The sequence below is a fragment of the Leptodactylus fuscus genome, chromosome 5 (genome assembly GCF_031893055.1).
Source record: "Leptodactylus fuscus isolate aLepFus1 chromosome 5, aLepFus1.hap2, whole genome shotgun sequence".
NCBI lineage: Eukaryota > Metazoa > Chordata > Amphibia > Anura > Leptodactylidae > Leptodactylus > Leptodactylus fuscus.
The window spans coordinates 2689629-2703559 of record NC_134269.1 but is presented as its reverse complement, the minus strand read 5'-3'; the positions used below and the strand labels follow the sequence as shown (position 1 = coordinate 2703559).

General features: G+C 44.0%; 1 protein-coding gene across 1 annotated transcript; it reads left to right on the top strand.

The window, feature by feature from the left end:
- The first annotated feature begins 1998 nt into the window (after nt 1-1998).
- On the top strand, nt 1999-10865 carry LOC142204272 (olfactory receptor 5G9-like). Its single transcript, XM_075275581.1, has 5 exons — nt 1999-2044; nt 2144-2230; nt 2285-2334; nt 8022-8822; nt 10824-10865. Exons 1-5 carry the CDS (start codon nt 1999-2001, stop codon nt 10863-10865), a joined length of 1026 nt encoding a protein of 341 aa, XP_075131682.1.
- The last annotated feature ends 3066 nt before the right edge of the window (nt 10866-13931 follow it).

Here is a 13931-nt window from a genome sequence, read left to right as displayed (position 1 = left end):
CAGGTTTTGAGGGCTGTACCATTTTTATCATTTGGTTTGTTCAACTCATTTCTGCGTCTTTTTTTTTTTTTTTTGGGGGGGGGGGGCTTTATTTTTAGGTTGATTTTATTTCTGCCTTTTTATATCAAGGAGAGAAATCGAGTCTGTTTTTCACTTTTCATTTTTTTATTTACTAGGACAAAGTGCTACTAAAAAGCTTTTTGAAATAGTTTTTCCTCTTTGTTACTGTCATTATTATTGTGTATTGTGTTGTCGGGGGTGCGGCTAGTACCTGTGATAGGGGCATGTTATTGGTGAATTATTTGATTTATTTTCTTTCTCCTTTCTCTATTTCTTGGTTTCCTTTTATAGTGTCCCCTATAAGGTCGCCTCATCTGCTAACTGGACCCGGCCAGGAAACCTCTGAAACTGCAGAAGCTTCCTGGGTTGACATTGAAACATTACAGTTGCAGCAATAATGCGTTTTTCTGCAAAAATGATATTTTGTTGCTAAGGTTTCAGGCTTTTGTATTGCTTCATATGGCTCATCTATCCACAGGCTATTAAATCACTAAATTCTAGAGCAAAATAGTCAGTTTAGCCTTTCTAAATATTAATATGCACAGGACATGTCATCAGTTTGTGATCACCCGGCGCCCAGTGAACAGGGAACATGTGCAGGTGGCTACTATTCACTTACTAGACGCTCTGTCCACTGTATAGTGGTGGTCTTGGAGAAATGCAGGCCGCTCCTATTCCATTACATTACAATAATTACACATCTAATTAATCCTACGTATCATACCTTCCTACTACTCTTATACTAAGGGGAACTCTATTGCAGAATTTTTTTCACATGGCAGACCAGGAGGCCATTGATAGGCAAGTGACTGCCATAGCACCCCGGCATCAACCTGCAAACTCGTGGAGGAAAAGTGATGGGGCTGAAACTGGGGGCCCCTCCGTATGACCCTGATATCCTAGTGACATAGATATATGTTATGGGGCATGAAGGAGTTAACCCATAAATCCCCATCCTGTTTTGCCCTTTAATGACCAAACCACTTTTTGGCTTTTTCTGTGGTTGCAAACCCAGAGCCATAACTTTGTTTTTCCATAAATATAACCTTAAGGCTAAGGCCCCACGGGCCGGAAACACCGCGCTGAAGTGCTGCGAGGACAACCGTGGCGTGAACGCATCGCATTTCCTCCCACAGCACTTTGAACAGAAAGTTCACGTTGTGATTTTTTTTCCGCAAAGCGGGGATGGGATTTGTATGAACCCACTTTGCAAGTACTGTAAAAGTTGCGTTTTTTAACCGTTGCATTTCCAGCTCGTGTGGCCCCAGCTTAAGTCTTGTTTGGACCATTTTAGCCTACATATACCCCATTGATTAACTTTTATTAACTCATTCTGAGAGGGAGAAAGAAAAAAGAAAAAAAAAAAAAAAAAAACAGCAATTTGACCAGTACCGTTTTAAAACCAATTTTTCGCTCTTCACAATTCCCCGAAAAATTTATTCTCCGGGTTGATATGATCACACTGATGCCGAATTTGTGGATTTTCTTTCATTTGCCTTCCCAGACCCATCACCTTATTATTGTCCTGTCTGTGAGGGACTATTTTAGCCGAACCTCTGACATTGTTATTTGGGCCATTTTGGGGATGATAGGAGATTTTGATTGTATGTATTTTCAGTTGCTGAGATAAATGAGATCATCATATCATAAATAGTTTGTCCTTGTAGGTTGTGAATCATCTGAATCCACTGAGTAACAATTTCTTTGTCTATGTAAATTATTAGAGTTAGAACTTTTGTGCAGATTCAAGGGGACGTCACCTGTTATTTTTACGTACAAAAACAAGGTCATCCCAAAAAAAAACAAGCAGGAGAAAAAAAAGAAAGATTCTGCTCTCACCAAGAAGATCCAAGTCCAGGTCTTGTATTGAAGACCTTTCATTACTCGTTGTATATCATACACTTGAATAAGGGGCTTTGTTTTTCCTTGGAATGTGTGATGTTTTTATGGACTTCAAAAGAAGACCTTGACTTGGAGCTTTTTGGTAAGCACAGGATCCTTTTTTTTTTCCTCCCATTTTTTTTTTTGGGGGGGTGACTTTTTTTATATCTCTACTACACGTCTTAATTCCTCATTGGATCAGGAACGGTTAGGAATCTACAGGCTGATCCCACCATCATCTACTGTAATAAGCAATACTGGTTGTTGTGGACCTACACAGCCGAATCAGGTGAGAGTCCACCAGGACCAGATTATTTCTCCTTGATGTTCTGTGTGATTTTAGATGTCAGCACCGGTACTGGGAAAGTAACTTCGAATGAGCTATCAGCCACTGTAGGTATAGTGTGTACATGTCCCAATACTTTTCTTTATACAGTGTATCACAAGAACCAAGTTAAGACTAGGGTTGAGTCGATCTTGAGATTTCAGGATTGTTTTTAAAATCCGATTTTCAATCATTTTCCATCCGATCCCGATTATGAAATTTGCTCGATCGCCGATTGGGATCCGATCTTTCCTGATCCCGATCGCTCAACCCTAGATCTAAGTTATGAATGAATTAGGGTTCAGCCAATCTTGAGATTTCAGGATCGTTTTAAAAATCCGATTTCCGGTCATTTTCCATTCGATCCCGATCGCTCAAACCTATTTTCTACAAATATTTGTGGGATTAACCAAAGCCCAAGGGAAGGTTGAGCAACATAACAGACTGTTATACTCACCTTGCTTCACCTCTTCTGGGCATCTTCTTGGTTTTGGAGGTTTCTTGACATCCTTTTTCAGTCTCTTATGGTCTCCTGGATGACATCACTCATTCCAGGGTCACCATTTGCGGCCCTTCATCAGAAGGGCTTTAAACTAGAAGAAGAGGGGATGGGAAGAAAAAAGAAAGACAAGAACATGCAGCTAAAAGACATACTAAACAAGGTTACTAGATGTGGTAAAGAAGACCCAAGACAGGATACTCAGAAGGAAATTACGAAAAAGGATACAACAGAGCACAATCTGAAATGTTTTTACACAAACGCACAAAGCATGGGAAACAAACAAGGAGAACTAGAGCTGATGATACACAAGGAAAACTATGACGTCATCGGCATCACAGAAACCTGGTGGAACGACATGCATGATTGGAACATACAGATGGAAGGATACAACTTATTCCAAAAGAATAGAACTAATAAAAGAGGGGGTGGAGTTGCATTGTATGTTAAAAAAGAACACATCTCCACAGAAATTACAGTTTTACAGAATGATAATCTACTGGAAATTATTTGGGTAGTAATTCAAGGGAAAAACAATGATAAGGACATCATACTAGGCGTTTATTACAGACCACCAGGACAGACAGAAGACATGGATGAGATTTTTTCACAGCAAATGACCACGCTCTCAAAGAAACATGAAATAGTGATCATGGGAGACTTCAATTACCCTGACATTCATTGGGAAACCCACACAGCCAAGAGTAAAGGCTCCATCAAATTTTTATACTCTCTAGCAGACAACTTCATTGCCCAGCTAGTAGAAGAAAACACGAGAGGAACATCCATTTCGGACCTAGTCCTAACCAACAAAGAGCACATGGTTGAGGGACTACGGGTAGCAGGGACACTGGGATTCAGCGATCATGCTATACTTGAGTTTGGGGTTGTAAGAAGAAGAAGAAGACCTGAGAAGACACAGACTTCAAGGCTCGACTTTAGCAGGGCAGACTTCAAGAGCCTGAAGGCAAGGGTTAGCAGAATTCCATGGTGCAAAATTCTTAAGCACAAAAATGCACATGAAGGGTGGGAAATCTTCCGTAGGGAAATCATTAAAGCACAGGAACTAACAATACCTAGAAGGAAGAAAAATGGGAAGCACCTAAAAATATCAGGATGGATGACCAAAAAATTACATAACCTGCTAAAAAGGAAAAAGGAAACATACAAAAAGTGGAAGATGGGAACTATACCTAAGGAAGAGTACACAGCAGTCTGCAGACTCTGCAAGACAAGCATCAAAGGAGCTAAGGCTGAACACGAATTGAAGCTTGCAAAAGAGGCAAAGAGTAAGGTAAAAGGATTTTGGGGATATGTTAAAAGCAAAAGAAAAGTGAAGGAGACCATTGGAGTCCTGAAGAATGACAAAGGAGAAACAGTTAACATGGTGGAACAGCAGGTGGAGCTACTAAATTCATATTTTGTATCTGTCTTCTCCCAAGAAACTAATGGAAATATCGACATTAATGGTGATGGAGATGAGGGGAAGGAGGACTCCAAGCTGACTATAAGCGAAGGTCTGGTAAGAGAGCACTTAGCCAAGTTACAAGAAACCAAGTCCCCAGGACCAGATGATTTACACTCTAGAGTCCTGAAAGAGATAGCAGAGGAAATAACAGAACCCCTTGCTATAATCTTCGGTAAGTCATGGGAAACAGGAGTGGTCCCTTTAGATTGGAAAAGGGCAAATGTTGTCCCCATCTACAAAAAGGGGAAAAGGGACGATCCAGGAAATTACAGGCCGGTAAGTCTGACCTCGATAGCAGGAAAAATCTTTGAGCAAATTGTCAAGGAACATTTACTTCAGTACCTGGATGGGAAGGCATTAATTAACCAGAGCCAGCACGGCTTTATGACCAATAAATCTTGTCAGACTAACCTGATTTCCTTCTACAACAAAATCACTGAATGGTTGGACCAAGGGAATGCCGTGGACATAGTATATCTTGACTTCAGTAAGGCATTTGATAAAGTATCACATAACCTTCTTATTGAAAAAATGATTAAGTATGGCTTTGACAAAAAATCAGTTCGGTAGATTCACAACTGGCTTAATGATCGGGCACAACGAGTAATACTAAATGGCTACACATCCAACTGGAAGAAAGTCAAAAGCGGGGTGCCGCAGGGCTCTGTTCTGGGCCCAGTACGTTTTAACATCTTTATAAATGATCTGGACAATGGAATTATTGGGGAACTCATAAAATTTGCAGATGATACGAAGATAGGAGGAATAGCCAACACTAGAGAGGAGAGAGAGTGTATTCAAAAGGACTTAGACACACTGGAACAATGGGCGGAGGCGAACACAATGGTATTTAACAGGGACAAATGCAAAGTTCTACATCTGGGTAACAGAAATGTAAAAAACATATATAGTATGGGAGGAATAGAACTAAGTGATAGCATAGGGGAAAAGGACTTAGGCATAATAGTAGATCACAAATTCAACATGAGCCAACAGTGCGGTGCTGCTGCAAAAAAGGCTAATAAAATTCTGGGATGTATTAAGACAAGCATTGAATCTAGATGAAGAGAGGTCATTATTCCGCTGTACTCTTCCCTGGTCAGACCACACCTGGAATACTGTGTACACTTCTGGGCGCCTCAATTCAAGAAAGACATCGATATATTGGAGCAAGTCCAGAGAAGAGCAACCAAAATGGTGGAAGGTCTGCAAACCATGTCCTATGAGGAGCGGCTAAAAGAACTGGGACTGTTTAGTTTGCAGAAGAGAAGGCTGAGGGGAGATTTAATAGCAGTCTACAAATATCTGAAAGGTAGTCACAGTGCAGAGGGATCTCCCCTATTCTCATTAGCACAAGGAAGTACAAGAAGCAATGGGATGAAACTAAAGGGAAAGAGATACAGATTAGACATTAGGAAAAACTTTCTGACAGTGAGGGGAGTGAGAGAGTGGAATAGGCTGCCACGGGAGGTGGTGGGCGCTCCATCAATGGAAATCTTCAAGCGGAATCTGGAGAAACATATAGCTGGGATGATTTAGGAAAACCTGCACTCGCAGGGGGTTGGACCCGATGGCCCTTGAGGTCCCTTCCAACTCTACCAAAAAAGAAAAAAAAAAAGAATAAACAGAAAAGAAAAAAGAAAAGAAGAAACATAAGCATCATGATGTCAGTGAGCTACAAACACAACTCCCCACCCCCGTGATCTCTGAAGCCAAATCACAGCCTCAGTGGTTACTCCGGGGTGCGTGATGTCAAGGGACCTGTCTGACGCTGAGAGTATTAGAGGCGAGTATGTCAGCTGGTTGTTATGTTGCAGAGCTCCATATTTATAAATGGTTTAAGGTGACCACTTACAGAGGGTGTGGACTTTTTCTTTTCTCTGTTGCTCACTACTTTATTAGAGCTCCTGAGAATTTGTTCTATATTTTTTATTTCTTGGTTACAGTTTATGATCCTAATTATTATTTATTTATTTTTTGTTTTCTAAAGGTCTTTACTAGAGATGAGCGAACACTAAAATGTTCGAGGTTCGAAATTCGATTCGAACAGCCGCTCATTGTTCGAGTGTTCGAATGGGTTTCGAACCCCATTATAGTCTATGGGGAACATAAACTCGTTAAGGGGGAAACCCAAATTCGTGTCTGGAGGGTCACCAAGTCCACTATGACACCCCAGGAAATGATACCAACACCCTGGAATGACACTGGGACAGCAGGGGAAGCATGTCTGGGGGCATAAAAGTCACTTTATTTCATGGTAATCCCTGTCAGTTTGCGATTTTCGCAAGCTAACTTTTCCCCATAGAAATGCATTGGCCAGTGCTGATTGGCCAGAGTACGGAACTCGACCAATCAGCGCTGGCTCTGCTGGAGGAGGCGGAGTCTAAGATCGCTCCACACCAGTCTCCATTCAGGTCCGACCTTAGACTCCGCCTCCTCCGGCAGAGCCAGCGCTGATTGGCCGAAGGCTGGCCAATGCATTCCTATGCGAATGCAGAGACTTAGCAGTGCTGAGTCAGTTTTGCTCAACTACACATCTGATGCACACTCGGCACTGCTACATCAGATGTAGCAATCTGATGTAGCAGAGCCGAGGGTGCACTAGAACCCCTGTGCAAACTCAGTTCACGCTAATAGAATGCATTGGCCAGCGCTGATTGGCCAATGCATTCTATTAGCCCGATGAAGTAGAGCTGAATGTGTGTGCTAAGCACACTCATTCAGCACTGCTTCATCACGCCAATACAATGCATTAGCCAGTGCTGATTGGCCAGAGTACGGAATTCGGCCAATCAGCGCTGGCTCTGCTGGAGGAGGCGGAGTCTAAGATCGCTCCACACCAGTCTCCATTCAGGTCCGACCTTAGACTCCGCCTCCTCCAGCAGAGTCAGCGCTGATTGGCCGAATTCCGTACTCTGGCCAATCAGCGCTGGCCAATGCATTCTATTAGCTTGATGAAGCAGAGTGTGCACAAGGGTTCAAGTGCACCCTTGGCTCTCCTACATCAGAGCCGAGGGTGCGCTTGAACCCTTGTGCAGCCTCGGCTCTGCTACATCAGAGCCGAGGGTGCGCTTGAACCCTTGTGCACACTCTGCTTCATCAAGCTAATAGAATGCATTGGCCAGCACTGATTGGCCAGAGTACGGAATTCGGCCAATCAGCGCTGGCCAATGCATCCCTATGGGAAAAAGTTTATCTCACAAAAATCACAATTACACACCCGATAGAGCCCCAAAAAGTTATTTTTAATAACATTCCCCCCTAAATAAAGGTTATCCCTAGCTATCCCTGCCTGTACAGCTATCCCTGTCTCATAGTCACAAAGTTCACATTCTCATATGACCCGGATTTGAAATCCACTATTCGTCTAAAATGGAGGTCACCTGATTTCGGCAGTCAATGACTTTTTCCAATTTTTTTCAATGCCCCCGGTGTCGTAGTTCCTGTCCCACCTCCCCTGCGCTGTTATTGGTGCAAAAAAGGCACCAGGGAAGGTGGGAGGGGAATCGAATTTTGGCGCACTTTACCACGCGGTGTTCGATTCGATTCGAACATGGCGAACACCCTGATATCCGATCGAACATGTGTTCGATAGAACACTGTTCGCTCATCTCTAGTCTTTACCTACAGAACATGATATCTGTAATTTGTGGAGATGAAAAAGATTCTCATACCATGCTGTGAATATCCCTATGTTATTAGCACAGTATGGCCACTTGTTTTATTATTATGAATGATCGGTGCACTACTCCATCATCAGTCACATTTGCTTTCTATCCTTTTTGCAGACCAATCTGACTGCTACCACAGGATTTTTCCTCTTAGGATTTCAGGGCAGTCAACTATTAAGAAATTTTCTCCTCCTTCTGTTCCTCCTGGTTTATAATCTAACACTATGTGGGAACCTCCTGATCATCACCCTGGTGTCCACCAGTAGAACCCTCCGGACTCCAATGTACTTCTTCATCTCACAACTCTCCATCAGTGACATTTTGTTGACCACAAATATTGTCCCCAACTTGCTCCACATCCTTCTGTATAATGGGGCGGCCATTACTTTTATTGGTTGTTTCACACAGTTTTATTTTTTCGGTGCTTCGGAAGCTTTTGAGTGTTTCCTCCTCACTGTGATGTCTTACGACAGATATGTGGCCATCTGTAATCCCCTTCATTATACCTCTTTGATAACACATGAAATTTGTTTGAAATTGGTCTCTATGTGCTGGTGTTTGGGTTTTTTCTCTTCATTTATTCTCACCATAACACCATCAAAGTTAAATTTTTGTGGACCAAATATCATTGACCATTTATTCTGTGACCTCGTTCCCTTACTAGAACTTTCCTGTTCTGACAACTTTATTGTCCACTTGGAGCTTGACTTTTTGGGTGCTCCAATTGTATTAATCTCAACTATCATCATTGTAGCGTCTTATACTTCTATTCTTCGGGCAGTCTTAAGGATCCCATCCAATACTGGTAGACAGAAAGTCTTCTCCACCTGTAGCTCCCACCTCATTGTGGTCTCCATATTCTATAGGACTCTGTTTGGTGTTTATGTCATCCCAGCAAGAGGAAAATCACCGATCATTGTTAAAATCCTCTCCCTGCTATATACTGTGTTTACTCCTCTGATGAACCCCATTATATACAGTCTGAGGAATAAAGATATTAAGAAAGCTGTACAGGAAAGGATCCATAAGCATTGAGCAAGAGCCAAGCAGGGTTCATGCCAAACCACCACACCACAGACCATATCTACACCCTGCACAGCCTCATCAAGACGCACGTCCACAACACCAGAAGAGGCAAGATATTCACCTGCTTTGTAGATTTTAAGAAGGCGTTCGACTCAGTATGGCACCAAGGCCTACTCCTAAAACTCCTAGAGAGTGGAATAGGAGGAAGAACGTACAACGTCATCAAGAGCTCCTACACCGGAAACCAGTGCAGTGTGAAGGTGAATGGAAAAAGGACAGCATACTTCCAACAGGCCTGAGGGGTCAGACAAGGCTGTAGCCTGAGCCCAACGCTCTTCAACATCTATATCAATGAACTGGCTACAGCCCTGGAGGCCTCATCAACCCCAGGCCTCACCCTGAACGACTGGGAGGTGAAGTTCCTGCTATACGCCAACGACCTCCTACTCCTGGCCCCCACTGAGAAAGACCTCCAAGAAAGCCTGTCAGTGCTGGAAAAATTCAGCACCACATGGGCCCTACCCATCAGCCAGAAGAAGACCAAAGTCATGGTATTTCAGAAGAAGGGCCACAATAAAGCCTCCACCACCCCACAATTCACACTGAACGGCTCCACACTGGAGAAAACCAACAGCTACACCTACCTGGGGCTGGAGCTCAGCCAATCAGGAAGCTTCAAAGCAGCAATAGAAACCCTGAAAGCAAAAGCCTGCAGAACCTTCTACGCCATCATAAGACAACTGTACCACCTCAAACCACCGGTGAGGGTCTGGCTGAAGATATTTGACGCTGTCATCTCCCCGATCTTTCTCTATGGCAGTGAGGTTTGGGGCCCAGCCACCTACCCAGACCAGTCAAAGTGGGATTCCAGTCCAACAGAGAACTTCCACCTGGAGTTCTGCAAATACCTGCTCCATGTCCATCGCAACACCTCCAACATGGCCTGCAGGGCAGAGCTAGGCAGACTCCCCCTATGGCTCACCATACAGAAGAGGACGCTAGCTTTCCAGGCACACATCCAGGGGAGCAAGCCCGACTCCTACCACCACCAAGCATGGCTAAGCCACCTGAGCAAACCAGACACTCACCAACCAAACAGCCAACCACCAAATCAAAAACACCAACAGATGATAACCAAGGCCGAAATAAAGGCGACCACAGAGGCAAACAGAGAGCGGTACATTGAAGAATGGAGAAACAAAATAAATAACTCCAAGAAACTCACCATGTACGAATCCCTACAAAGGGACTACACCATGGCCACCTACCTGGAGAGAATACGCCACCTCAAGCACAGACAGACCCTGAGCCGGTACAGACTGAGCGCCCACAACCTAGAGATAGAGACGGGGCGATACAGGCAGACGTACAAGCCACGGGAGAACAGACTGTGCCAGCACTGTGACCAGGGGGCCATAGAAGATGAGACCCACTTCCTGCTACACTGCACCAAATACTCAGCTGTGAGGGCCGTCTACTACCAAAGACTCTCTGCCCACATCCCAGACTTCATATTTGCAGATGAGAAGAGGAAACTTGACATCCTACTGGGAGAAGAAGAGGCCACTGTGGAGATCACTGCCCAATACGTGTCCAGCTGTCACCAAACAAGAGGAAGATGAGACTCCATGAACTGTAATACCCCAAACTACCCACCCCCCCATACCCGCCACTCACCCACCCACACTTTACTAGCTTTGGCAATGCCAAATATCTGTTCAGACGTGCCAATAAAGCTTTTTTTTATTTGATTTGAGTGACATTGACCTCTAAGTATGACTTATATATGGTATATTTTATGAGTTTTGGAGACTACCAGAATGTCATTTTCTTACAGTGGGTACAAAAAGTATTTAGACCCCTTTAATTATTTCACCCTTTGTTTCATTGCAGCCATTTGGTAAAATCAAAAAAGTTCATGTTATTTCTCACTAATGGACACTCAGCCCCATCTTGACAGATAAAAACCCCCCAGAAATGTAGATATTTTTAATATGTTATATATAAGATAAGTTTATTAAAAAAGAAAAATTGAAATATCACATGGTCATAAGTATTCTTCTTTCAAGATGGCGCCTTCTTGTTTCAAGATGGTGCCGCATTGAGTGGCTGCCTTGATACAGAGCTCCAAGCTGAGAGCAACCTTTATCTTCCTTTTCACTCTTTTTGTCTGTATCTTCAAGAATCCTGTAACCAAGCAAACTAGCACTATGAATTAGCAACTATAAATCGAATGGAAGACCTTGTGGAGTATTTTTTTTCCTTTTGTTTCTATTGTTAAGCATAGACAAGACTCAAGACCTGATCAGCTGAAGTTTTCCTGTGTGCACATGTGCCTGTTACCATCCCCCCAGGACAGCATGGACACCATGTGGCATGGAGGAGAAACCTACATGGAAGTGTGGACTTCTTCTTTCAAGGAGATGATTTTTTGCGTCTATTGCTGATGTGTGAAGATGCTACAGCTGACTGGTATTTCTTTATTTTACTGTGAACACGTGGGACTCTGTTACAGCCTGGGAACCCACCATCACCCACCTACCCCATGAGTTTATGGAAGGTTAGCAAGAGAGCAGCACCCTGTCTACCTGGATGGCTTCAAACCTCTCTGGGCAGTAGAACACAGTGGTAAGAAGAAAGGAGGAGGAGGGCTTGTGATGAAGGACATTTGGGGCATTTTTTGTGGTTAATGGACAATAGTGCTGATGCAAGATACCGAACTATCAGCTGTGAGCAGGAGATCTCACCACCTACCAAAGGAACTGCCACATGTTATCATGATAGCTGCATATGTCCCCCACCTCTGCAAAAAAACTAAACAAAACATTTCTTCCTGTTATATCTACATGCTGTGACCCCCCTCCTTGTTTCCTCCAACCACGGTCGGGCTGTATTATTATTATTAACATCACTCCGCACAGAGAACTAAATGATCCTGCAGTCTGTCTGTGTTTCTTTCTTTTTAGTTGCTATGATTCCTAGTATCTCTCTATCTGCCATGAGCTTGCATGTGTTACTCTATTGTTATATACTACTGTACCATCTATGAAACTGTATCACTGAATATACCCATTGTGGGACTATTAAAGGATTATATTATCTTATTCGGAGCCTTTACTGTGACGCTCATATTTATCTCATTTTCTGTCCATTTCCTTCTGATCCTCCTTGAGATGGTTCTACTCCTTCACTGGGGTCCAGTTGTGTTTAATTAAGATAAGATAATCCTTTAATAGTCCCACATTGGGGAAATTTCAGCATGTTACAGCGGGCATAGTAATACAGATACAGGATAATACACAGTACTATATTACAGATGTAGACACACATATGCTGAGAAGAGAAGATATACCAGGAGTCCATAGCAGCTAAGGAACAGAAGAAGAAAGAAGGAAGACTTCATAATCATTAGTTCTCTGTGCGGAGTGTCTTCGCTTGGTCTGATGTAGATTATACAGCCTGATCGCGGTTGGAAGGAAGGACTTGCGATAGCTCCTTCTCACACTTGGGGTGAAGCAGACGGTCACTTACAGTGCTGCCAAGTCCCATCAAGGTCCCATACATGGGGTGGGATTTGTTCTCCCACATGGAGGTCACCATGGATAGTATCCTTCTGTCACCCACCACCTGTACTGGGTCCAGGGGGCTCCCCAGGACAGAGCTGGCCCTCCTGATCAGCCTGTCAAGTCTATTTCTGTCCCTGGTTGATATACTGCTCCCCCAGCAGGCCACACCGAAAAAGATGGCTGAAGCAACCACAGAGTTGAAGAAGGCCCTAAGAAGTGTCCCCTGGACTCTGAAGGCCCTCAGCCTCCTGAGCAGGTAGAGTCTGCTGTGGCCCTTTCTGTGCCTGTGCCTCCAGGTGGGCAAAAAACAAACAACACTGAGCCGATCCTCGTGTATTACCACTGGAAGAAAATGTGGTTTAAATGTAGAGACAAGTGCTTGCTCACCTGGGTGGGTTGTGAGGAAGTCACAACAACCCAAATAACCTTGAGAGCAAGCAAGTCCAGGGTATGTAGAATAACGTGGAGGGCAGCAGCTGCAGGACCGTTACATGAACGGGAACGTACAACGAAAAATTGGGGCCAGCCTGATACAATGCTCAGCCTGAAGAACAGCGCTCACCCAGAAGATGACAGAAATTTCTTTTTGGAGCCATCCAGGCCAGTGACTGTGCACTTGAGGAAGGACTACCATATGTCCGAAATGCGTTGTGCTGTTCCATTTGTTATTAAAGAAATTTGTCATCTTCTGGGTGAGTGCTGTTCTTCAGGCTGAGCATTGTATCAGGCTGGCCCCAATTTTTCGTTGCGCCTCCAGGTGATCAGCCCAGTCTATTTTATTATTGAGGAGCACACCCAGATACTTATAGGTCTTGACTATCTCAATGCATGTCTCTTGGATCTCCACCAGGGTCGGAGCACTTCTCCGTTTACTAAAGTCCACCACCATCTCCTTGGTCTTCCCAGCATTAATCCTGAGCTGGTTCCGCTGGCACCATTCAACAAAGTCCCAGTTTAAGTCTCTGTATTCCCTATCGTTGCCATCAGTGATTTGGCCTACTATAGCAGAGTCATCGGAGGACTTCTGTAGGTAACAGCTGGATGAGTTGTGCCTAAAGTCAGCAGTGTACAGTGTGAAGAGAAATGGGGCGAGAGCTGGACCTTGTGGTGCCCCCGTACTACAGATCACAGTGTCAGACACACAGTCCTGGGCTCTCACATACTGAGGGCGGTTTGTCAGGTAGTCTAGTATCCAGTTGGACAGGTGATGGTCCACACCACCAAGGTTCAGCTTCTCCCTCAGTAGCCCTGGCTGAATGATGTTGAAAGCACTGGAGAAATCACAGAATATTATTCTCACAGTGTTCCCGGGTTTCTCTAGGTGAGAGAGAGCTCTATGAAGAAGGTGGATGATGGCGTCTTCTACCCCAATGCCTGGCCGATAAGCAAACTGGAGGGGGTCCAGAGCGGAGCTCACTAGAGGGCGTAAGTGTGT

What these genes read in the sequence shown, in the direction of transcription:
- LOC142204272 (XM_075275581.1), top strand. Translation starts at nt 1,999, where the DNA reads ATGTTTTTATGGACTTCAAAAGAAGACCTTGACTTGGAGCTTTTTG. An exon ending in GACCTACACAGCCGAATCAG is followed by an intron (nt 2,231 to 2,284) that starts GTGAGAGTCCAC and finishes GTGTGATTTTAG; the next exon opens with ATGTCAGCACCGGTACTGGG. An exon ending in CGAATGAGCTATCAGCCACT is followed by an intron (nt 2,335 to 8,021) that starts GTAGGTATAGTG and finishes TCCTTTTTGCAG; the next exon opens with ACCAATCTGACTGCTACCAC.